The sequence below is a fragment of the Podarcis muralis genome, chromosome 2, assembly GCF_964188315.1.
Source record: "Podarcis muralis chromosome 2, rPodMur119.hap1.1, whole genome shotgun sequence".
NCBI lineage: Eukaryota > Metazoa > Chordata > Lepidosauria > Squamata > Lacertidae > Podarcis > Podarcis muralis.
The window spans coordinates 29767323-29793111 of record NC_135656.1 but is presented as its reverse complement, the minus strand read 5'-3'; the positions used below and the strand labels follow the sequence as shown (position 1 = coordinate 29793111).

General features: G+C 40.9%; 1 protein-coding gene across 1 annotated transcript in view; it reads left to right on the top strand.

Annotated features, from left to right (window-relative positions):
• LOC114588968 (E3 ubiquitin-protein ligase RNF213-like) overlaps positions 1-25789 on the top strand; it is a 57887-nt gene that overhangs the window by 4502 nt on the left and 27596 nt on the right. Inside the window, exons 3-22 of the mRNA XM_077920131.1 lie at positions 1311-1476; positions 1660-1877; positions 3150-3290; positions 4566-4727; positions 5032-6166; positions 7337-7530; positions 7921-8073; positions 9495-13091; positions 13928-14064; positions 14690-14785; positions 15597-15715; positions 16217-16333; positions 16627-16917; positions 17915-18050; positions 19097-19288; positions 19702-19841; positions 20437-20582; positions 21926-22144; positions 22870-23051; positions 25416-25536. Of these exons, the coding sequence (XP_077776257.1) occupies positions 1311-1476; positions 1660-1877; positions 3150-3290; positions 4566-4727; positions 5032-6166; positions 7337-7530; positions 7921-8073; positions 9495-13091; positions 13928-14064; positions 14690-14785; positions 15597-15715; positions 16217-16333; positions 16627-16917; positions 17915-18050; positions 19097-19288; positions 19702-19841; positions 20437-20582; positions 21926-22144; positions 22870-23051; positions 25416-25536 (7662 nt within the window). The remainder of the gene's footprint in view (positions 1-1310; positions 1477-1659; positions 1878-3149; positions 3291-4565; positions 4728-5031; positions 6167-7336; positions 7531-7920; positions 8074-9494; positions 13092-13927; positions 14065-14689; positions 14786-15596; positions 15716-16216; positions 16334-16626; positions 16918-17914; positions 18051-19096; positions 19289-19701; positions 19842-20436; positions 20583-21925; positions 22145-22869; positions 23052-25415; positions 25537-25789) is intronic.

Below are 25789 nucleotides of genomic sequence, written 5' to 3'. Positions count from 1 at the left end.
AGAGCCACCCTTATTTCAAGAAAATCAGTTCTCTCTTACATCTAGCTATTCTACAGTGCATTCAGAATTCACCTGTGTCTCTAAAGGGCTTCTAAAATTGCAGTGGTGCACTTCTTAGTAGAGCTGGGCCAAACCTTCAATGGTCTTTCCCATCCAATGGGTTGAGCGGGTAAACTGAATGTACCCTTGAAGAAGGTGGAATGGGTATGAAGTTCATAGTGTGTTTTCCTGTGTTTTGTCAGAGGTAGGGGCACTGCTGTTTTGTGATAGATAGGCATTATTATCACAGGCTCAGTTTGTATGGTAAGGTATAGGTTTGTTAAGCACTTCAGAGGTTTTGAGTTCTTTGATCATTATTCTTTGGACTAGATATGGTTGCTACCATGCAAATCTGAATATAATGCAGATGTAATTATTTTGGAATTTATTATTCACCATAGAAGCTGTCAGCTGTACAATAGACCTAGACTCTTGAAATTGTTTTCCAAGCATATAGCTCTGTGTGATTCACCAACAGTTCTCAATTGCATGAAAGTAAATATGCCCATAATTCACTAGCCAATCTTACTGTGTGAACATGTAAACATAGGAGAATGCCTGATGGATTAGGCAGGGATCATAATGCAAACCTCCTATTCCCTCAGATCTGTGTGTCAGATGTATGCTAATGTGTCAGAGGCATGACAGATGTTATAGGCTGTGAAAGCAAGACATAAGTGGACAAATGCAAATGTCCAAATGTTTGTTTATGATGGCCATTTGTAAATTCATATGGTCAGTGAAACAAACTATCCTACACTCAGGGCGGGTTCACACCATACATTTAAAGCAAATTCACAGCACATTTAAAGCATACAGACACAGAGAGAGTGAGAGTGTGTGTGTGTGGGGGGGTAAGTATCCAGTTTTCACAGCACAGTAGAAGAAGGAATATCAATAAATGTTAGCATATAATTTTTATCGGGAGCAGGACTTATGGGTAGTTCAGGTTTGTTTGTTTAGCAATGCAGCTGCTGAGACTGCAGTTTGATGTGTAAAGAAGCACATAATCCTTTCCCCACATGCCATTTCCCCCACAAAAAAGTACCGATATATTTTTCCTATGGGGTGAAAACAGTTGGGAGGGCTATTTTCCACAGAAAAATGGCACAGTAGGAAAAGGTTAGGAACTCCATTGCATGTACAGATGCACACACATCCTGTCAGTTATCTGCCACAGATTGTGGACATGGTGGCTACATGGGATAAAAAATTGCAGAATGACATATGTGTAATTATGTCATTGTTCATTCATATAATTTGCTTTTCAGGAAGATGAACTCCAGTCCTTCAAGAGAAAAAAGCTGTCCTCCATAAGCGCTTCATTGATACATGCTATAAAAGTGCTGCAAGACATCACTGAACCGCGTCGTAGGTGCCTTGAAGAGCTTGCAAGGAGGAGGGAGTTTGTCAGCTGGGTCAAAAAGGTTCTAAAAGGTAAAACAGATACATATCTGTTCTTCTTCTTCTTCTTCTTCTTCTTCTTCTTCTTCTTCTTCTTTTTTTTTTTTTTTTGCTGAAGGTCCTAAAAAAAACCTGGGAGTAATATCTATCTATCATCTATCTCTTTTAACTGTGCATCTAGTTCAGCCCTGAAAGTGTGTTGTTTGTTTCCCCTAGATATAAATGAGCTAAAGGTATTTGTGGACCTGGCCTCAATCTCTGCGGGAGAAAATGACATGGATGTGGATCGTGTGGCCTGTTTCCATGATGCTGTGCTTGGCTATTCTTCTCTGCTGTTTGAATTGAAACAGGAGTCAGGGTTTGAGGAATTTCTGGTGTGTTTGGAAAAACTGTGGAAAGCCCTGGAAAGTGATCCTAAACTCCCTGAAAAACTGGTAACTTCTTTAGCACTACCTTAGCTTGTACCTGCTCTTAGGTAGCTGTATATCTGATAGAGAGGTTAACTTTGCTTCATGCCTGATGTGATTCTCTGCTGATGTACTACTATGCTGCATAAAATTATTGGCTCAAGTGAAGAGAGATTAAAGTTGCAGCTACTGGGCATATCTGCCTTTTAACTACTTATGTTTAAAGGCTACCCAGTGTAACTCATACACAATTTATAGAAGCAACAGCATGTTACATGTATTTAATGCAGTGGTGTCCAAACTTTTTTCAAAGAGGGCCAGATTTGATGAAGTGAAGGGCCAACCAAAGTTGTTGACCTTTTTTAAGGATTGAAGTTGTTGAGGTTTTACCCCAAGAAATAAACTGCCATAGGGGCCAGATTAAACTGACTGGCAGGCCGGATTAGGCCCTCGAGACTTTAGACATGCCTGATTTAATGAAATATTTTGTATAAGGCAAGCTGTATTTTACTCAGAGAATGGGACTTCCTATTTCAGTACCATCAACCATGGTCTTCTGGAGCAGCTGTCTTGAGTTGGGGGTTAGCTGCACTGCTTTGTGGTGGCTCCATCCCCATAAAGCCTTCAGTGTGCAGTATTTGATTTTATCCCTGTGCTGTTTAACTTTACATGAAACTGCTGAGAGGGTTTACCTAGAGTTTTGAAGTGTGTTGCCAGCAATATGCTGATGATATGCAGCTCTGTTATCTCATTTACCTTTGCAAGAGTAGCAGCAGATGTGCTAGACTGAAGTCTTGCCTTGGTAATGGACTGGATGAGAGCCAATAAACTGGCACTTAATCCTGATAAGGTGCTGTTAGTTAGTGATTGCCTAGAATGGAAGTATGGGGTTTGTCCGCCTCTATATGAGGTTACACTCCCTTTGAAGGAACAGGTGTGTAACTTTACAGTACTTCTGGATCCCTTATTATCATGAGGCTGAAGTGCCCTTGGTGGTGCAATGTACCTCCCACCAGCTTTGGATGAGGGCCCAACATTGCCCCATTCAGACAGGGTTAGCCTGTCTTCTGATATTTATTTTATGCTAACATTCACTTAGATTACTGCAATGCATTATATGTTTTGTAAGTAGCACTGAGCCATTTCTGTGGGGAAAAAGCAACTAGAAATATAATTAATAATAAATATTTTTCTCCAGTTTTGTCATATTGCCTAGTTTCACTCTCTGTGTTGAACTGGAATAACAGGGGGGGGGGCAGTGAGACAAATCTAGTGAATTTATTCTCCTTACATACGCAGTGTGATTCTGCAAGATACCTGAAGTGGTTGAAAGACATAAAAGAGACTCATGGCTCTGTGGAGCAGTCATCTTTATCACTGGCAACAACAATCAATAGCAACGGAATCTACCAAATTAGGGCACCAGAGGAAGGCCAGAAGGTGAGACATTGCTTGAAAGGGTACGTTGCATGCTGTTTCAGTTTTTGTAGCCCTTCTGCTCATATTTTTCTAGCTATCTCCTTAATATCAAACAAACAACCAGCTGTAAATTGAAAGAGCTAGCAAAGGATAGTATTCATATGAAAAAGTGAGTGCCAGTATTCCAAACAATATTAATACTGACACGTTCCTTTCTGTTTGAGCGGGAAGGGGGAACAGGACTTCCCAAGTAGCAGTGCTGGTTTTATGTACATTCAATAACTTTATTTATTTATTTTACCCAACCCACCTGACTGGGTTGCTCCTGCCACCTTGGGTGGCTTCCAACAAAAATACAAATAAAGGTGGGAGGACACCAAACGTTAAAAGCGTCTTGAAACAGGACTGCCCTCAGATTCTACAAAAAATTATATACAGTGGTACCTTGGGTTACAGACGCTTCAGGTTACAGATGCTTCAGGTTACAGACTCCACTAATGCAGAAATAGTACCTTGGGTTAAGAGCTTTGATTCAGGGTGAGAACAGAAATCACGCGGCCCCATTAGCTAAAGTAGTACCTCAGTTTAAGAACAGTTTCAGGTTAAGAACAGACCTCCAGAATGAATTAAGTTCTTAACCCGAGGTCCCACTGTAGCTGTTTAACTCTTTGATATCTGTCGGGTGTTGAGTATAGTGCAATGAGAACCGTTCTGTCAGCTCAAGCAATTCAGCTTGCCAGATGAAACATCCTCCCCTCTCTCCTCCCCCCCCTTCTTCCAGCATGCTGTTCTGGGAGTTATTTCATCCGCTCTAGCCAATTGGGGGACCATGGGGTGTGTAAACTCCTGCCGGCCCCAGATTCTCAATTCTAGTTGTGGATATTTTTGGATAGAGTAATTTTGGTGTGGATTGAAGAGAGACTGACAGAGAGGGCATTTGAAGGGTGTTTAGAGGGTGCTCCCCATTTTATGTGATTTCACTTATGTGCACAGTGGCCAAGAACAGATCGGCCATGTAATTAGGGGGATGCCAGTAATCAGCTAACCATTGCAGCCTCCTTCCAGTATTTACATGTAACAGCAAATAATGACTGCTTTCTAATGCTGCCAGTTGCTTTATCATTGTTTCCAAGGAACTTGGAGCTTCCCACTGTAATAGTTTCTGGGTGTAGCTGATGCTTCTGTTTACTGATACCATTCAGCTGCCCTAGTTAGGTATAGCCAGAGGGGCTTTCCTTGTATAAGGAAGTAAATCAAAGATCAAATTTATTTGGAGTCATTATCATGTGTTGGAAGGTTTCTCTGGACACCGTCCTGTGCCTGACCATCTCAGAAACCCACGGTGGCCAAGAAGAGATACGGCAATACTCCCTGGAAGAACTCCAAGAACTGATGAATAAGCTGATGCTGATGTCAGGAAAGATAGAACAAAGTACAGAAGTGGATAAGTTTTCTGAGGTCAGTTTTCCATCACAATTTCCTATGTGTATCTTGATAGGGGTGTGGTGGGAAGGACAGAATGATAGTATTTTGCTTCTAGCCACACCACATTTCTAGACTCTATATTGAGAAATTAATAGGAAATAATGTGCTCAAGAGTTCCCAAAATGTAATTTGAAGCTATCGTAGTGCTTTGTTTTCTGATTGATAGTGGTATAGTTTTATTATCATGATATCCTTTTCACTGACAATCTTGGTAGCATTTTCTTACTCAAAACACTTGCATCATATTCCCCATTGTGTTTGCTTAATCTGCACCCAGGTATTTTCTAGTGTCCAGAGGCTTGCACTGTCTTTCATCGACCTTTATTCTGCTGGAAACATGCTTTTCCGCTCTTGGGTCGCTCGTGTATATTGCTCACCCAACCATGAATTCTGCCTTAGCATGGACTTCAATTTAAATTCTGGTTGTGCCCTTATTGGAAATGGAGATGTCACAGAAGTTCTGCCAACTGTTTGCCAAAAGATGGAGAGTTTCCTGGAAAAGTGGAACCAGTTTATGTCGGAGAAGCGATCCCAGTACTATTATTTGAATTACTATATGGCAGAACAGTTTGTATACTTGTGCAAGGAGCTTGGCTCAGAGTGCCCCAGTGAGGCTGCCTTAACAATGCTGTCATTTATAAAGCACAACTGCAGCAAGCAAGATGTCCAGGAGGTCTCCAACCAAGTAGTATCTAAAAAGCCAAAGAGGAATTTTGCTGATCTGCTTGGGCCGGTGGCAAGAGGGAGAGAGTTGACTGTACAACTGGAATATATGTGGGAGTCCTACATGAGAAGTATGGGCTCATTCCTTCCAGGCTGCCTGGACATTGAAACCCTTGGCATTTACTTGGCCACCCTGGCAGATCTGGAGAAGAGGAGTGTTATGCGAAAATTGCCACAGGGTCTTCATGCTGGCAGGCCTAACCTCATTCTCTGTCCTCGCTCTGAGGTGTTGGCTTCGGCACTGGCCATCTACATGAACAGTCCAGGGGAGATGCTACCCTCTTACGATGAAGTCCTGCTCTGCACACCACAAACCAGCTATGAACAAGTGGCGCTGTTTTTGAGGCGGTGCCTCACTCCAGGCTATAAGGGGGAAAAGATTTACACCTTGCTGTTTGCAGATGAGTTGAGCTATGATGTTGGCTACAGGTCTGAGAAACTTTTCCAGAGTCTTCACTTTAATCACCATGATGATTATCGGCTAGTGATTCTCTGCAACTGTGAGAGAGAGCACTGCTATGTCCCTTCTGTCTTCAGCCAGTTCAAAGTTCACATGATCCCTCAGCAGCCCCTGAAGGACATTCAGGGCTACCTTGGGAATCATTACAAAGCAACACAAAGTTCATCGGCTTCTGTCTTCAAGGACCAGATGTGTGTTGGGATTGTAGCTTCTGAAAGAGCTGGAGCAGGTGAGTGAACTAAGGAGATATACTTTTCTATCTACGTTTCAAAATGCGTAGACTATAACTTGAGGGTTGAGAGTATAAAAACATTGTGTCTGTGATCTGTAGATCTAATTTCTAGCCTGTTAGATGATACCCACTCTGTGATATAACATGTTGGTCTTTCATTTCAAAAGCTTTCATTCCATTCCATAGAGTATATATACTCCGGAGTGAAAAACAATGAGAGGGTCTAGTTTGTGGGTGACACCAAACTATTAATGATGGCTTTGAAGAGTCCCCACCCCCCCACTAAATTGAATGAATGGACAACAAAATAGCAAATGAGTAATTTCCACTGGGGCAAAAAGTCTACTGCCACAGTGCATTCTAATGTAGTTTGAATGGGTGGTGGATACCCAGAAAATAAAGACATCTTGGGGTCTTGCTTAGATTTCTGAATAAAAATGTCAATTCAATATGCAGCAGCAGTTTTTTTTTTTTAAGGAGATTAAGAAAGGGATTAACAGTATGTGTTGTATACATGCACAATATGTATGCATTGTTCCTTTTAGGACATCTAGACTCCCAGATCTACTTTCCCCTGGTTTCAAACTGATTTGTAATGATATCTGTATAGGTCATTATCAGATGTTCCCATAGCTGAGGTTCAACAGACAACACAAAGCATTTGTTTCTCCATTCTTTGGGAGAATCAATAACTAAGGGTGGGGGGGGGGGACAGGATAGAGGCTTGGAAAACCATGCATGGTACAGAGAAAGTGGATTGATGTTAGATATATTTTTCTGCCTCTTTCATGCTAGAGTTTGGGGGTATGCAATGAAATTGGTTAGCAGTGGATTCAAGACAAGAAAAAGGATGTGCTTTTCACATGAGGTTTGCTGTTTCTGAATACCAGTTGTTGAATTATCAGGGCAGACACTGGGTTAGGGTTGCTGTCTTCAGGCCTTATTGTGGTTTTTCTGTAAGTATCTTGACTGCCACTTTGGACTAGGTAAACCCTTGATTTGACCCAACGGTGCTTTTCTTATGTTTTTATCTAAATTAGATTTCTTTTTGCTTGTTGTGGATGGAAAAGTCCAAACACTGGATGTCCTCAGTTTCCAGTCAGTTTACTGGGTTCTTATCTCTCTGTTAAAAGAACTGATAAAATGTGTTGTTGTTACTAATAACAGGAAAATCTCTGTATATAAAGAGGCTGCAAGAGAAAATGGAAGCAAAGTTGCAAGGCCGTGGAGTAATCTTAAAAACAATTAGGCTGATCGATCCTGATGTGAATGAAGGCAAAGTGCTGAGAACTCTCCTCCCATTCCTAGAAAATCAGTACCAGAAACAGCCCATGATATTTCATTTTGATATCACCTCTTCAGTGAGTATATTGCTATTTTGGCAGAAGTTGTTATCAAATGTTGTGGAACATTTTTATAACTAGCTTTTTAAAAAAGGTCTCAGGAAGGAGCATATTAAGTGGAGAGATAAGAGAAAGGGAGGCCATGCAGGATTTTGAACAGGAGTGACTACAGCTTTCATCATCCTTGAATATTGGCCATGTTGCTTGAAGCTGATGGGAACTGAAGTTCAGCATCATCTGTAGGACCATAGGCTAAGAAAGGGAAGGTTGTGCAGGATCTGGGAGTGGAAAGGAAGACATCTCTTAATGTAATTGGGATCATATCAGTAAGCTAATCAGGATAAATAAATATTGATTAAATGATCTCTACTCACTAATTTGTCTACTTGAGTTTCTGTATTCTCCTAGGTCCAGACTGGAATTCCAGAATTTCTGTTCAAGCTGTTAGTTTTACAGCACCTGATAAATATAGATGGGAAACTCTGGCTGCGGAAACAGTGTCATTTGTATGTTGTAGAAATTCTTGAACCATCACCACAATTAAAGAAAAACACGAGATCAGTAAGTACATGTAGATATGTAACGACTATATAAATATTTACCCACCTGTAATCATATAGTTACATTGAATTGTGTTTTGAGATAGTATTTTTCAAGATAGATAATACAGTACAACCACTGTACTGTTTCATATACATCACAATCGTGCAGCATGTCAAGATTATTGTAGTGTTTATTACTTAGGGAAATTCTGAAGTTTAATTTTTCTTTGTAGTTTTCTGTGATCAAAAAGGAGGTTGTCAGATGCCTAGAAATAATGGTCTTAGCAGCTTTTTACTAGTATATTGCTTGCATTTGACATTATTTCTAGACAGTGGATTATTAGTATTTGTATATTGATCAGCAATTATATTTAAATAAAACTATTTGTTCCCAAATTTTCAATATAGAGGCTCTTTGGAAATATTGAAAGAAGTCTAATTTACAATTTAATAAGCAAAACCTACCACTCATTGTTAGCAGGAAAAGTAATCTTTAATTAATATTGTATTTTTCATTCTGCATTATTAGCATAGGAGGACTTAAATAGCTTTTAAAAAATAACAGATGAACCCTTAACTCTCAACCCAACCAATTAATATGTGCTCTCTGGCTCTCTAATTCTGTGCATGCAAAAAGTCCCAGTTTCAGTCCCTAGCATCTCCAGGTAGGCTGGTAAGACTTCTACCTGAAATTCTGGAGAACCACTGCCAGCCAGTGTTGACAGTACTGTGCAAGATGAATTAGCTGTCTTACTTCATATAAGGCAGCTAGCTGTGGTTAAACAATTTAGGCATGAATTGGTTCATTTATCTATTTCATTTAGATTATATTAGTTGGTTATTATATGAGAATTCACCTCTGGAAAAGTTAAAAATCTATATATACAAGTTGAGAGCAATGTTTAGCCTAAGGTTCCAGCATGCTCAATCTTCTCCCAACACTATGCTTTATCGTAGGCTCTGGGGACAAATGCACAGCTCACTCTACATTTAGCCCTAAAACTTGTTATACATTGGGATTTAAGAACCCACCCTGTCATACTCAATTATCAACCATGATCCTGAACCATTTAACTAAATATAACTTAAAATTGAAATGAAATTGAATTTAATTATGTTGGTTTGTTCACTTTCACAGCTTTAAACCAGCTTCTCCTTTTTGCAGAGAGCTTCAGAATTGGGTGAAGGGCTGGAACTTGATCTCCATTTCTACCTGTCAGACTTGTGGGGCCGATTTAGCCAATATACATGCAATTTTAATTAGTCCTTCCCATGCAAATGTTAGAACAGATAGCTAGCAGGAAGTAAAGAGTTTTGAGGATAGAAATATTGTGAGGAGTAACATAGTTTATAAGGGAGAAATAAATGTCCAGTCATAATATTCAAGAGTCTTTCATTTTATGATACCTTCCTATTCACTGCTTTTCCCTCTTCTTTTAGACTTTTCCAGGATTGAAGTACAACTTCATGGATGTGTTCCCCAAAGTAACCTGCAGATCTCCCAAGGAAGTCCTAGAAATGGACATGCAGAGGAATCTGTCCTATGATTGCTCAGACCCAGGTATAGATCAGGAAGTGTTCCGTAGCGAAGCCTTTCAGAGACCCTACCAGTACTTGAGAAGATCTAACAGAGGAGATTGTCTCGACACATTCCAGTATGAAAAAGGCTCTGTTGAAGGGACACCAGCAGAGTGCCTGCAGATGCTCCTGATCCACTGTGGAATGATAGATCCTTCCTGGTCAGAACTGAGAAACTTTGCTTGGTTTTTGAACCTTCAACTGAGAAATTGTGAAACATCAGTGTTCTGTAATGCTGCTTTTGTCGACGACGCTTTACACGGCTTCAAAAATTTCGTGGTCACATTTATGATTTTAATGGCAAAGGATTTTGCTACACCATCTCTAAACATTTCTGATGAAAGCCCTGGGAATCAGTCTTTTGACATGGAAGGAGTCACAGAAGAAGATCTTGCTCCATTTCATATTCGGAAGAAGTGGGAGTCAGAACCCCACCCATATATATTTTTCAATGCTGATTCTGTATCTATGACATTCATTGGCTTTCATCTCAAACCCAGTGCTAATGGTGGTATTGATGCCATCAATCCTTTGAATGGGAGTGTCATCAAGAGAAATGTAATGACAGCTCAGCTATACCAGGGATTGTGCCTTCAGAAAGTTCCATTCAACATTAATTTTGATGCACTGCCCAGACATGACAAAATTGAGAAACTTTGCATGGTTTTAGGAATACAGTGGCCAATTGATCCTGATGATACGTATGAGCTCACAACAGACAATATGCTAAAGATCCTTGCCATTGAAATGCGATTCAGGTGTGGTATACCTGTTGTCCTCATGGGAGAAACTGGCTGTGGAAAAACCAGGCTAATAAAATTCCTGTGTGAACTACATAGGAGCGGTGCCAATGCCGATAACATGAAGCTTGTCAAAGTCCATGGAGGCACCACAGCAGATGTGATCTATGCCAAAGTCAGGGAAGCAGAAAACATTGCTATTAACAATAAACAACAATACCAGTTTGACACCATCCTGTTTTTTGATGAAGCCAACACCACTGAAGCTGTCAGCAGCATCAAGGAAGTCTTGTGTGATCACACAGTTGAAGGACAGCCTTTGGTCCACAACTCAGGTTTGCAAATCATAGCTGCATGCAATCCTTATCGCAAGCATACAGGGGAAATGATTCAGCGCTTGGAATCGGCTGGCTTAGGCTACCGTGTCAAAGCAGAGGAGACCAAGGAAAAGCTTGGCTCCATTCCTCTTAGGCAGCTGGTGTACCGTGTCCATGCGCTCCCTCCTAGCATGATCCCTCTAGTGTGGGATTTTGGACAGTTGAACAACATTACTGAAAAACTCTATATGCAGCAGATTGTGCAAAGACTTACTAGGTCAATACCAATGTCTGACGTTGAGCTCCAGTTAATAACAGATGTGCTTTTTGCGTCTCAGACGTATATGAGGCAAAGGAATGATGAATGCAGCTTTATCAGCCTCAGGGATGTGGAACGCTGTGTGGAAGTCTTCAAGTGGTTCCACAGCCACAGTGAACTACTAATGAAACATCTGGAGAAGCAAGTTGCAGAGAGGAAGGCAGCTAAAGGTTTTGTCCAGCGAGACCCAGTCCTTTGGTCCTTGGTTCTTTCAGTGGGTGTTTGCTACCATGCTTCCTTGGAAAGGAAAAAGGAGTACCGCAGAGTCATCAGCACCATCCTTCCAAAGCCATATGATGATGAAAAGGGAATCCTTGAAGAAATTGGCTTAGTTCAGGATCTCTTCTTGAGTGACCTACCTCTGAGGGAAACGATTGCCAAGAACTTAGCACTGAAGGAAAATGTTTTTATGATGGTTATCTGCATTGAACTTAAAATCCCCTTGTTTCTCATCGGCAAGCCTGGCAGTTCCAAATCTCTTGCCAAAACGATTGTGGCTGATGCCATGCAAGGCCAAGCTGCATATACTGAGCTTTATAAAGAACTGAAGCAAATCCATTTGGTGTCCTTTCAGTGCAGCCCACACTCTACCCCTGAGGGAATCATCAACACTTTCAAGCATTGTGCTCGCTTCCAAGAAGGAAAGAACCTAAAGGGGTATGTCTCTGTGGTGGTGTTAGATGAAATTGGCTTGGCTGAAGACTCCCCCAAAATGCCTCTGAAGACCCTTCACCCGCTCTTGGAAGATGGCTGTGTTGATGATGATCCACTCCCTCATAAAAAAGTTGGCTTCATTGGGATCTCTAACTGGGCGCTGGATCCAGCTAAGATGAATCGAGGCATCTTTGTATCCCGTGGAGAACCAAACAAGAAGGAACTCATAGAAAGCGCAAAGGGTATCTGCTCTTCAGAACGTGCCGTCCTGCACAAAGTTGACTGTTTCTTTCCCATCTTTGCAAGTGCTTATGAGGAAATTTGTAAGACCCAAGGCAAGGAGTTCTTTGGGTTGCGTGATTATTACAGTCTCATAAAAATGGTGTTTGCTTTAACCAAAAAACTGAAAAGAGAGCCAGCTCCCCATGAACTAGCAGATATAGTTCTCCGTAATTTCAGTGGTAAAGAAGGTATTGAGGCCTTGAACATTTTTATGTCTAGGTTCTCGGATAAAGGAGATGCCATCCGTGAGGACATTGGTACAATTGATCTAGTTCAGCAGAACATTTACAGTGACTATGAGGATGGTGAATGCCGTTACCTGCTGGTGTTGACGGAAAATTATGCAGCCCTCCAGATCCTGCAGCAGGCTTTTTTCAAAGGTACACAGCAGCCAGAAATTATTTTTGGTTCCAGTTTTCCCAAAGACCAGGAATACACCCAGATCTGCAGAAACATCAACCGAGTGAAGATCTGTATGGAGACAGGGCAGATGGTCATTCTTCTCAACCTGCAGAATCTGTATGAAAGCCTCTACGATGCCCTCAACCAGTATTACGTTCAACTTGCTGGTCAAAAGTATGTTGACTTGGGCTTGGGGACCCATCGAGTGAAATGCAGAGTGCACCCTAAGTTCCGTTTGATTGTCATTGAGGAGAAAGAGGTGGTCTACAAACATTTCCCCATCCCGTTGATCAACAGGCTTGAAAAGCACTACCTAGACATCAATACTGTGTTGGGCAAGAGGCAAAGAGACACTGTGAAAGAATTGAAGAAATGGGTGGACAGCTTCACAACAGTTGAAACAGAAAAATACTTTTTGGGCCAGCAGAAATATACCCCTTCTGATGTCTTTGTTGGCTACCATCCTGACACCTGTGCCTCAGTTGTCTTGCAGGTGACGGAGAAGTTGAAAATGGATGCTTCCCCTCAGGAACTGATGCAAAAAATACAAGAAGAAGCCAAGTTGGTCCTGTTAAACTGTGCAACGCCTGATTCTGTAGTCCGCCTTGGTGATTCACGGCTGGGTTCCTTTCTGGCAGATGACTTGGCCAGGGTATACTTTCAGCAGCAACATCACACTTCGCTTGCAGAGTTCCTTCGTGCTTGCCTTGGGACAAAGTCTAGGGGTCACACAACCTTTACTGAGGTGAGTTGTTCGATAATATTTCTTTGTATTTTTTTTTAAAGCACATTAAGAATCTGTACTCCTTGAGGATGCCATGAGGCTGCATTTTGAGAAATGCATGAGAATTTTGGCATATGGAAATATTTCCCACATCAAATCTCTTCATCAATGCCATGTTTTCCTTTATACTAAATGCAGAACCTGCTAAGTCTAAATGTGTGTGTTTGAATGGAACACATTTTCCCCATCTATCCTTTTTATTTCCTTTCATTAATTGCATGGCTCTCATGACAGGCACTTACCTTTTTGTACTTTGCAAAGTACACACAGTGCTATATTATTATTATTATTATTATTATTATTATTATTATTATTATTATTATTATTATTAATAAATAAATAAATAAAGTACCTAGATCAGGAACTAAATATTTGCACAGCAAACCACATTCCGTCCTCTTTAGACACTTAGTTGCTCATTTTTCCATTCTTGAATGAATTTATGAAAATTCATCAGCATTTTAATGTAATTTCTCCTAATGAAGACATTTTTGCATGGAGTTTTGACAAATATATACACAGTTTTGCAAGCATTTTCCATAATATAATGGATTTTTGTGTATTATTTTCACTAATATATGTACTTAAATGCACACTTAACCCTGAAATATGCATTTGTGTACACATTTATTTGCTTGAGAACTGCATTGCAAAATTCAGACAAATGTGACTTTCACACAAGTGTTTTAGTTCACATACTGTCTTGGAAATTGCAAATCATGTAAGTCCACCTTTAAATGTGTTCTGAACCATATTCTTCCCCAACCCCTGAAACTCAATTTCTTCTTTCCTGTTAGATTTCTACTTTCTCCAGGCTCCTGACAGCAGCAGATACAGAGACTTTGAAGGCAGAAATACAAGGCGAGTTGGGCACTCTCAAAGTTCTGTTCTTGCAACAGTTTGACACAGAATACTCATTTTTGAAAGAGATTCGGTGAGTGTCCAATGCCCTTATAGACATAGCATGGTGTTCAGCTGACTTTTATTCAGAGTATACCTGAATCTAATGGACTTAACTTAGTCCTGTTTATTAATTTCAGTTGGTATACCCTGAGAAAAACTTAGTTGAATTCTACATGATGAGTTGCATCCAATCCTAATCCTACTCAAAATAGACACATTCAAGTTTATAGACATGACTAATTTATATTCATTAACTTCAGTGGTTTCATTAACTTCAGAGTAGAACTCGGTAGGCTACAACCTTAAATTGCCTGCAGTGCCGGGGGACATCTGCAGCCAGTAGCCTTTCCATTGGCTTACACAAAGGGCCACACTAAGAATATTCTCTTCCATAAACACTAGCAATTGAGGCAAGTATGCCCAGTCAATTAGGAACAAACAATATGAATGATTTTGTCACGCAGATGTTTATTCAGTTTTATTGTTAACCTGTCTTCATTACATTGGACTATGATTACAAGATGACTTCTTTTATGTGTATTTAATGGCACTGGATTTTACTTCAATTATTTTTTCTGTTTTCTTGATAAATAAAAAGCTTTTAAACAACACATACATCCAACCAGTTTTGTGCAATCTTTGGGTTTTTCTTCCAGCAATTTTCTAGATGCTACATCTGGAAGTAAAATCCTGATTATTCAGACATACTTTGAAAATGGATCTCTCAGTGCCCAGCTCGTTGCTTCAGCCAGGTATGTTGCATGTTAAGTGGCATGCATGATGCATTTTTCAGTGTTTTAATTAGAGCAATATTGAGCACAGGGCTAATAGTCATAGATGACATATAGTGTAAATAAAGGGTTGGGTTCCCCCCCCCCCCAAGGTCTATCATAAGCTCTCAGAAATATAGGGGAGTGAAGATTGGGCAGACGTGACTAACCATGGGCCATATGAAGATGTCAACCCAATGTGTGGCAGCTGTGAAAAAGGCCAATTCCATGCTAGGGATCATTAGGAAAGGAACTGAAAGTAAAACTGCCAATATTATAATGTCATTATACAAATCTAAGGTGCAACTATATTTGGAATACTGTGCACAGTTCTGGCCCTGTTGATCCAAAAGCAATACAGTGGAACCTCGGTTTTTTCACGTAATCTGTTCCGGAAGTCTGTTTGACTTCCGAAACTTTCGAAAACTGAGGATCAAAGGGCAGCTGGCAAATCTAATTGGGGGGGAAAATGAGAAACACTCCTTGGAAGCCATTCCGAGGCATGTTACCTATAGGCATTTGCTGGGCCACAGCAAGAAAAGGATGTTGTACTAGATGGGCCATTGTCCTGATCCAGTAGGCTCTTCTTGTGTTCTTATGGTGTATACTTAGTAGGCATCCTAATACTTTATGTTGGATGGAGTGGAAATGTAAGCTTTATGAATACTGAAATCATGATGGGAGATGTCGATTGATTGATTGATTGATTGATTGATTGATTGGTGGGTGCTTTATGATGGGTATTTAACCCTGCTGCGTGAAACTGATGGAAGCTATTTCCTTCCCCTTGCAGATACTCAGTTGTTAACGAAATCAACAAAACAGATCAGGGTGAAACCTCTGTGTTTGTGTTCTTCATCACTAAACTGTCACGAGGTGAAGAAGGAAGTTCCTATGTAGGATTTCAAGGAGGTAGAACTATCTGTGTTCAGAGATTTAGAATAATTACATTTTTTATTATTAATCGCCATCATATAATATGCTAACAGTGGACTTGTGCTGAGTTATGATGGACATCTAGCCTTAATTTCCCAAGGAGCTCAGGGCTTTGGAACAGGCTGGATGACTGCTAGTCAGGTGGTGTAAGTCTCAGTCCAAAAGCGACTGAGCTCTGCTGAGAGTGCATAATCACACTTGCCATGTGGCGGTGGCAACTGCAAACAAACCTTACTTCTTTGCCACCATTGCCTTGTTAAACCACCCAGCAGATGATGAACAGCTAACCACTCTTAGGAGTGCTGTAATGGATTTACAAAGCACGTTGTGAATAAAAGGTACCACAGATAGGACAGGTCCTGTAGAGGTGCACAGAGAAACATCAGATTGAGATTTGTGGGATCAGTTTCAGTTACTGCAGCTTGACAATGTAAAGAGGTCCGACAACCAAGAAATGCTCTTGTTTTCTGTTGCTAGGGTTGTGGCAGTCTGTGCATATTGATGACCTGAGGAAATCCAAGGATATTATCTCTGATGTAACTGCCCTGAGAAATGTCACCATCAGCCAGCTCTTTTCTGCAGAGCCTCCTGAAAGTAAGAATGTAAATAAATGCATGTTGAGAGACAGTACACAAGTGAGAAAACATCGAGGCATGTCTGTATGTCTTGTGTTTTATATATGTATGCAGCATCAAATTTTGACAGAATAATTTGAGCTTTCACTGTTGAACGAAGGACTACACCAGCCCCCACCAACCCTACCAATGATCAGGGATGGTGGAGTTGTAGTCCAGCAATAACTGGACAGTGTTATATTGACTATTCTTGCCCTAAGTTTATCAGCAGGCAACTTTCATCCCTGTATGACACCTTCTTTGTTGTTGCAGCTGTGATAATGGAGGGAATGGAAGAAAAGGAAGATGAGATGGGGGTGGAGAGGTCAGCAACATCTGAAACCCAAAAACTGACCGTAAGTTTAGATCCAATGTGTTTAATTCTATCCCTTGTTTCTTTGGGGTTAGATGGGGTGACCCAAGTCTTGGACACCACCATTCTTCTACGGAGCTGTGTGCAAAGAGCTGTGGGCATGCTAAGGGATCAAAACGAGGATGGCAGCCGCAGTACTAAGAGAATTGAAATCCTCCTTAGCCTTCTGTCTCAGGAAGATGACGTAAAAGGTATGAAGGACTAGAAGCACTTGGAAGTGGAACGTATTTTATAGGAATGTGCAGGCCCCCTCCTCAATCCGATTTGGGTTGGGTCCCAGTTTGGGCCAGATTGATCTGTTCCACAGATCCGGATCACAATTTGTAATTTTGGATCTCCCTGTCCCACTGGATGGACTTGCAGAGCTGATGTGTGGGGAAGTGACTTTAGCTGCTGCTCTAGCCCACACACCAGCTGTTAGACAGGAGGCCTCAGCAAAGCCCCTCTGCACCTCAGGCTTGTGAGGAGACACCAGAGCCCAAAGAGGATATCTTCTTTGGACTTGGGGGAGGGTCTCCTTGTGAGCCAGGAGGACTCTCCAGTAGGGCTTCGTTGAACCACTCAGCTGGGGGGGAGAGGGAAGCCTCCTACCCCCCAACTGAGTAAGCTCTGGTGCCTCTCAGGTTCATGCAAGGTGGGGGGTGGGCTTCATGCAACAACCTGACCCTCATTGCGGAGTAGTTTAAAGAAGTCTCCTTCCCCACCTTTGGCTTCTGTGAGTATAATAATTTCCAGCTGTATAATAATCTCTGGCTGGAGATATATTGATATATCGCCCAGGCCTACTCTCCAGGGTGCTCCCAATATATGTGATTTCAGTTACATGCACAGAGGCCTGGAACATAACCCCCATGTAAATAGGGAATTGTCTGTATATTTTGTATAATTTGTTCATTTGTAGGTTTTTTTAAAAGTATTTTAAAACTGTAAATTACCTTGTGTGCCTTCACAGAATGATGGGATATAAATGCAATAAATAAATATATTTATGTCCTAAATAGATTTTTCATATTTTATAATAGAGTATTGATAAATTATAATTTCATAGGGAACATTTCTAACAGAAGAAGGGGGAAGCTAAAATTAATTTGCACTGTGCAGAGCTGTTGCTGTTTAACTTATGGTTAAACTTGAAATTTAACCATAAGGAGTGCCAATTGGCAAATTTTATGCTGTCTTTCCCCTCAGCCTCCTTCCTGAAGATAACAAAGACTCGCCTGTTAAGCCTTTTGGGGAAGCAAGAAGAAAATGTTTACACCATGAAAGAGTGGGTACGCCGAGAGGCATCAAACCTCAATGCCCTCCAAGAAGCAGGAACTTTCAGGTATACACAGAAGTTAAATCACTACACTTTTTCCAGCTCTAAAAAAGATAAGTCATTATCGAGGAAGCTCTTTGTACATACATGTTTAGGATATTTTAAGTGTACATGCAGGGGGTGCTGATTTTACTTGCAACTATATCAAGTGCTGCTTCAGAGGGGTCCCCTGATCTCTGGGTGTGTTTGCAGGAGCCTAAAAAGCTGGGTTATTCTTTAGATCTCAGCTGTTCAGTACATTGCAGTGAGTGTAACTGGGTACAATACTGAAATCAAAAGCGTTCACTGGAAGCTATGTTAATATTTGGCTACAGATAGGTAGCCGTGTTGGTCTGCCATAGTCAAAACAAAAAAATATTCCTTCCAGTAGCACCTTAAAGACCAACTAAGTTAGTTCTTGGTATGAGCTTTCGTGTGCATGCACACTTCTTCAGATACACTGAAACAGAAGTTGCCAGGTCCTTCTATATAGTGAGAAGGTGGGGAGGGGTATTACTCAGAAGGGTGGTGGGAATGGGTGATTGGCAGATGGCTCATCACAGCCAATCTGGCAACTTCTGTTTCAGTGTATCTGAAGAAGTGTGCATGCACACGAAAGCTCATACCAAGAACTAACTTAGTTGGTCTTTAAGGTGCTACTGGAAGGATTTTTTTGTTTTTTTTAATATTTGGCTGTCTTTCAAAGGATTTGATTCCATTTTTGCTGGTACCATTAATCCTGGAAGTAAAATATGTATTTACTTTGCTTCAAGATAAAAGCACAAATAAACATAAACAACAAGAAAAATACCTCCCCCCAACTAAACACATTTGAAAGGCTGTAGAATGTTAATCAGCCAAAGGCCTGATTGAAGAGAAACATTTTTGCTAGGTGCCTGAAAACATATAATGAAAATGCCAGATGAACGTCCCTAGGGAGAGCATTCCACAAGCACTTTTCTCCATAACATTCTCCCTTGAGATGTTCAATCAGAATGTTCCTGAAGGAGTGTATGCCTTTCTTAATATTGGGTATTGCCTTTTTGTTTCCTTTACCTTCTTGACACTTGCAGAGACACCCTGTGGAAGCGGGTCCAGAGTGTGGTGACTCCATTTATGGCCTATATTGTGTCTGTATTAGACAGTGACTGCAACCTGGACCTATTGGTTAGACCAACAACAGAAAAGTGTGTGAAAGCTCTGTGGCTATTCATCTTCAATGATCTCAAGCTGCTGGACATCCCTTACATTATGGGCCAGAACAAGTAAGTGGCATAAAGAAGGCATGAATGGTTGCCAATGAATTGATGGCTTGCAAAAATGTGAATGGTGAATGTGATTTTGATTCCATGTGAGGGACTTATCTTGAAAGCTGTTTATTCAGTTAGCAAAACAAACAAACAAAAAAACCCCCACGTGTCAGTTGTATGCCATGATGTTTTGGCAGCACATTTCTCAGTGGGCATGGCTTACAAGCCAGATCTAGCTGCTGTTTTCCTCTCCTTAAAGGAATAATGTTGTGGTTATCAAATGCTTTTCTGAGCGCTCAAAACTCAAGGATTGGTAAACATAACTCTTTCCCTGCTTCTTTCTAAGTGCTGAAACAAAACATTGAGCTTCCTGCTTAGTAATGGGATATCTCTAGCTTGCTAACTTAATTTACCCGTGTCTTGCCCAGTTCCCAAACTGAGTCTATTCTGGTGCAGAGCTACTTTAAGAAATCAACAGGGGCTGGCAATGAAATGCCCTTCAGCTGGAAGATAAAAGATTATTTGGAAGATCTTTGGGTTCAAGCTCAATACATCCCTGGTAATGAAGGTGAGAATCCAGAGGGAACACACAGAGAATTACCAGTAGGAGGGATCCCGGATTGGCTTGTGTCTCTCCTCATGTGTAGATGAGCTTTCTACACATGCATCTATAACCTGGGAAAACTCTCTCTGACAAACATTTGTGAGGGGTGTATGGGGATGGTGTGAGAGAATGGCAGTATGTGAGGCTAGCCTCTACAGCTCTGTGGACCCCCTCAACACTTTCATTCCTTGAGGGGTTATTTGTCCCCTCCCATATGGAAATAGCCAGAAGCAGCTTGTTATGGCTTGAGGGGTCTTGCTAAAAATAATTTGGATTACTGATGACTACTAAAAACATTGCTAAAATGAGACATAGTTCTGCCTCCTGCTCAAATCTTTGCCCAAACTTGGCATGCCAGGTTTTATATTTAAAAAGTCTAGGAGATTTAGCAGGGAATCTTGACCAGCCACTGTAAACAACAAAGCAGTCTCCAGTATTATGGGATATTGATAAGAAAATTATACAGCAACATGCTTTAATAAAGTAGCACTGGTCAGATGCTATAGTAATTAAAATTCTCATATAACTTAAATATTCCCATTCTACTGTTGTCCTACAGACAGATTTGTAAGCGTCTTTCAGAAGAAATCACTGGGGCAATATATTGCTGATCTCCCTGAGGAAGAGAGGGAGCACCTTTTTCACTGTTACGTCAGAGACTTCATCCTCCTGACAATGGGCGTTTCTTCTCATAAGGAGCTAAAGGTAAGTACCACAACACGAGACATCGATGCTTAGAACAGTGTGTGTGCCAGTTGTAATGCCCAGGAGTTGTGTGCTGTAGTGTTTGACTGAAACACATACTTCAGCAGCATATGGCTGGCATTTGATTATCACAAAAGTAGATGAATATCACACAGATATGGAATGTGATGGTGATTGCACACATTTGTTTTATCTGAATGAAGAAAATTCCAGACTGCTTGAAAGCTCATGTTATTAGTTCTCAACAAGTAGGATTTTGTCCCCACTTCCCTGTCCTAGCTGTTTCATGTTCAGTAGTCTCTCACTGCATTAGCTCGGGGATCTTGAGGTGTAGCTACTTAAATACACCTGCACATATAACCTCCTGTCCTGGATTTATCCCTTAGGATGACTTAAAAACGTGATTTCGACTTCCAACCCTTGGGGGTGTTTCTTTGGGTTGAAATCATTACAACACTAGAGGGGTTTCTTCCCCTTCACTTTCATTTTTCAGTAGCATGGCAAGTAGATCAATGCACAAAATATCCCCTCCTACTTTATTTTGACTCTACCTTCAATCTACTGGAAAATTCCCTAAGGTAGAAGTTTCTGACAAGTTGTTTCCCCAGTCAGGTGTTTCTTGGAATGACAGCAGCCTAAGCAAGGCATTTGCATCTAAAGAGGTTTAATGTCTGTCTTCTGTAGTACTGTAAAATGTATGAATGCTGATGACATTGAAATAAAATGAAGGGGTTCTAGTAACAAGAGATAAAAATTTGAAACTATAAATTTGGGAGGTAAAATATATAAGGACAAAGTAGTAGGATACGAATTTGCTGAACTAACTGTTAAAAAGGGATACAAAAAAGGTAGGCGTGAGGAAGTCAGGAAAATAAGTTAGTCAAAGATGAACAATTAGAAAAGAGCGATCCGTGTTTTTTTCCTATTTTATATTTTGTGTGTTGATTGATTTTTTCATTTTCCTTTGTTAGGTTAAATGTTTGTATTTTATGTATTGTGAAAGCTTGTTGTTTCCTTTTTACTGTTAAACTTAATAAAATATTATTATAAAAAATAATAATAATGTCTGTCTTCTGTGTTCAGATGAGTTCACCAAAAATTAAACTTTTCAGGTAAACTAGCTCCAAAGTGTACACACCCAACTACTGTAAACAAAAGTAAGAAAAAGTCCTGCAGGTACCTGTGGAGTGAGATACATTTTACCCCAGTAATACAGTATTTGTGACTGGAACAGTTTTCCTAAACGTGTTATAATTCTAAAGATAAAAGTCTCACCCACATAAGAATCTGTAGATATTACCGCACAAGATTTGCTTCCAGTGACATTGTTTTTCAATTTCTAGTTGCTGCAGACAGCTCTCTTATCATGTATGGAGGAAATAAAGGCGGCTTCTTCCAATGCAGAAGAGAGGGTTCTGCCCCTCCCCTTTATCCATCTTTGTTACCGTCATTTTTCGAGTCGTCTGCAAAACCTTTCCAGGATTCTCTCTGTGTACCCTGATGTGTCCAATTCTCTCACTGAACTTGTTGAGAAAGGAGACAGCTTCTTACATCGCCAAATGGTAGGAATCATATTGGGTGGGTGGTAATATTTTAGTCCTACTAGAAAAAGTGTGTTTTTAAAATGTTAGGGAAAAGGATAATATCTTTTAAAGGCGATTGCTAAAAGTCACACAAGGCTTTAACATTTATGTGTCTTATTTGTTCTTTGATGCTCTGATAATTAGTCTCTTGTGTAAATATATACAATCAGCACAAACCACAGTCTTCTTACAAGTGCAGGAATTAGATTGATCTATGATAAGGAAAGCTTACAAATGAAGTAGAATTCCAATGAAAATTCCTTACTAAACAAGGTGTGAAAAAAATTATGTAAATTTAGCAAGTGAGGATTAAAATGCACATCTTAAGAAGAAAGAAGAAAGGAATGTGTCTGTTCCATTTTGCCAAAAACCAAAAAACACACACCCCATAACAGAAAACAAAGTGGAAATGTTTTTCACCTTTTCTATTGATATAATCAGAAGGGAGGTCAGCTATGAACATTGTGGCTAATACAGAAGAGTCATGATCTGCTTATTGAGTTAGGAATGTGGATAGTCATAGTTCGGCTTGAGAGCAGGTTCTCACATTTTCCAGATTGGCAGTTGAATTATTTATTCTGCTCAATGATAGGAGAAGAGTCGTAACTTGATTTTTCACACCCAATTTTTAAAAATGAAATAAATGTTACTATTATTTATTGTCCATGTCTGTATTAAAGCCCTGTTCATGCCTGATTGCTTAGGTTCTGGATGTGCTTGCTGCAATTGCTTGCACTGAGATGTTGGAAGAAAAACTGTTGAACTGCAGATCCCAAACGTGGCTGCAGCAGATGAAGAAGCTTCAAATGCCAATTGAACTTGTGTGTACAGCAAACTACATTCAAAGCAATGGGAGCCGATGTGACCAGCTGCTCCAGGAACTCAGGTAGGTCACATGGACCAAACTGGAGGTAACACTGGAGAGTTGGACTCAGGTGCCATCACCAAAGACAGGCTGGCATCTGTGTTGAGGCAAACAGACTCAGCCATCCCATCCCCTGTAGTTGTGTGTACAGTGGTACCTCTGGATACGAATGGGATCCGTTCTGGATCCCTGTTTGCATCCTAAAGTGAACGTAACCCGCACCTGCGCGGGTTGCAATTTGGCGCATGCACGTGACGTCATTTTGACCGTCTGTGCATACGCAAGTGGCGAAACCTGGAAGTAACGCGTTCTGTTACTTCTGGGTCGCCACGGAGTGCAACTCGAAAGCGTTCAACCTGAAGCATATTTAACCCGAGGTATGACTGTACTTGCAAACACAATCTTCTTGCTTGGAATGAGCAACATGTGAATGTTCTTGTTTTTACTATGTATTTCATGTTTTTATCCTGTATTTTTATGCTGTGAACCACCCTGAGATCTTCAGATGAAGGCGGTATAAAAAGTTAATAAATAAATAATAATAAATAAACTCCCCGCAAAACAAGGAGTTTATTTGGATTTTACTAGAGGACCTTAAATTAAGTCAACATGGATTTCTGAGCCAGGAAGATGTTTGGGAATGTTAGAGGACAGGACATGCAGATAAATATTTTATTCAACATTCTGTGTCATCTTTCTACTCTGGTTTTCTTAGCTAAATATGAGATGCTAGATATGTTACAGGCGACTGGAAAGAGGTCTTTGTTTTCTCTTAAGCCAAGTACAGTGGTACCTTGGTTCTCAAACTTAATCTGTTCCGGAAGTCTGTTCCAAAACCAAAGTGTTCCAAAACCAAGGCGCACTTCCCCATGGAAAGTAATGCAAAATGGATTAATCCGTTCCAGACTTTTAAAAACAACCCGTAAAACAGCAATTTAACGTGAATTTTACTATCTAACAAGACCATTTCTGGGTTAGGGTTAGGGTAAGGATTAGAATTAGGGTCAGGGTCAGGGTCAGTGTTGTTTTATGTTTTCTTGTGATTTTGATTCATTTCTGGTTGGTTTGCTGGGGAGCGCCTGGCTGCCTTCAGGTGGTGCAGGGGCTCTCAGATGCAGCTTCCGTGCTGCCTCCACCTTCCCCAACCCCAGCAACTATTCAGCCTGGCTGCCTTCAAGTGGTGCAGGGCCCCCCAACCTGTTGCTACTTGCACAAGAGCAGGAGCTGGATCGGGGCTGCTCAGCTGGGGAGGTGCAGGCTCCATCACACTTTCCATTGAGGGGTTCATGGCTTTATTCCCCTCAAGGGAGAAGTTTAAAGGAGCCCCCACCTCAGTATCAGAGCCCCTGCACCACCTGAAGGCAGCGGGGCTGAATAGTTGCTAGGGTCAGAGAAAGTGGAGGCAGCCCGGAAGCTTCACCTGAGAGCCCCTGCACCACCTGAAGGCAGCCAGGTGCTCCCCAGCTGAGCTGCCCGATCCCACTCTTACTTGTGTGCAAGCAAGAGCGGGGTGGGGATCTCTCAGCTGGGAAGAGAGGCTTCGCGCTGCCTATCAGAGCAGCCCTGCTCCCGCTCCTACTTGCTGCAAGCAAGAGTAGGCTGGGTGGTGGCGGCGGCGGTGACATCACTTACCTGCTCACTTGCCACCCGGCCCAGCCTTCCCTCACTCAGTGCCGGGACTGCTGGAGGAGTGGGTGGTTGTTGTGGTGGCAGCTGCCTACTCACCTGCAGTGCCACTTGAGTGTGGCACTCAAAATGGAAGTTATACTCAGAACGGATCATGTTTGGCTTCAAAAAAAAGTTTGAAAACTGGAAAATTCATTTCCGGGTTTGAAGTATTCAGGTTCCAAGTAGTTCAAGAACTAAGCTGTTCGAAAACCAAGGTACCACTGTATAGACCATTAATTCCCAGTATTAAACCAACAATTTGGGAGATTACTGGCCAAAGCCTTTTGCTTTCTTTCCTTATAAACTCTTGATACAAGATCTTCTTTAAGGAGTTCTAATGGGTAGAACTATGTGAGATTGCCAGTAACCTTGATTAATATTCAAGTTTATGTTTTGATTTCCTGTGCCTCATTTGGTTTTTATGCCTCCTTTGCCAGAAAGCCTTTCCTGATATACTAAATGATTATTACATTGGCCTGCCTCTCTACTCAATAAATCTCACTCACAATCTGTAGATTCCACCTGTTTCAGTAGCAGAATTTATTTCCTTTTGAATGGTAGGTGAATTGTAATTCCACCTCATCCACCTGCAATTTCTATCCAGGCTCCATCTTCCTCAAAAATGGTGACACGTTTTCTCAAGTTGCTGTTTTTGCGCAAACATTCTTCTGAAGAGCTGGGCAGGTTGTCTAATTCTGGATTTCCTCCTCAACACAGGAACCAATGGAATAGGATTTTCTCACTGTCCCTCTTCGTGGAACATGTGCTCCTTGGAGTAGAAATGGAGATTCCAGAGGTGAAGAACCTGGTAAAAAAGTTCACCTCACACCTTGGAGAAGTAAGAATTCTATTCTCACTTAGTGCAAAGCATCTCTTTATTGTACTAAGGAAGTAAGCAACATCCTTTTTATTTTATTTTTTTAACACAGAGCATCAACATCATCGATAATTCAAGAAGGCAAATAACATATAACATGAGAATTGTTGTATCGAAACCAATATTAAAAGCATTCGACACAAAGACCATAACAGAGCAGTGTTATTGTAATTACTGTGGTGATAAGTGTTTAGAACCGAGTGGAACAGGATAG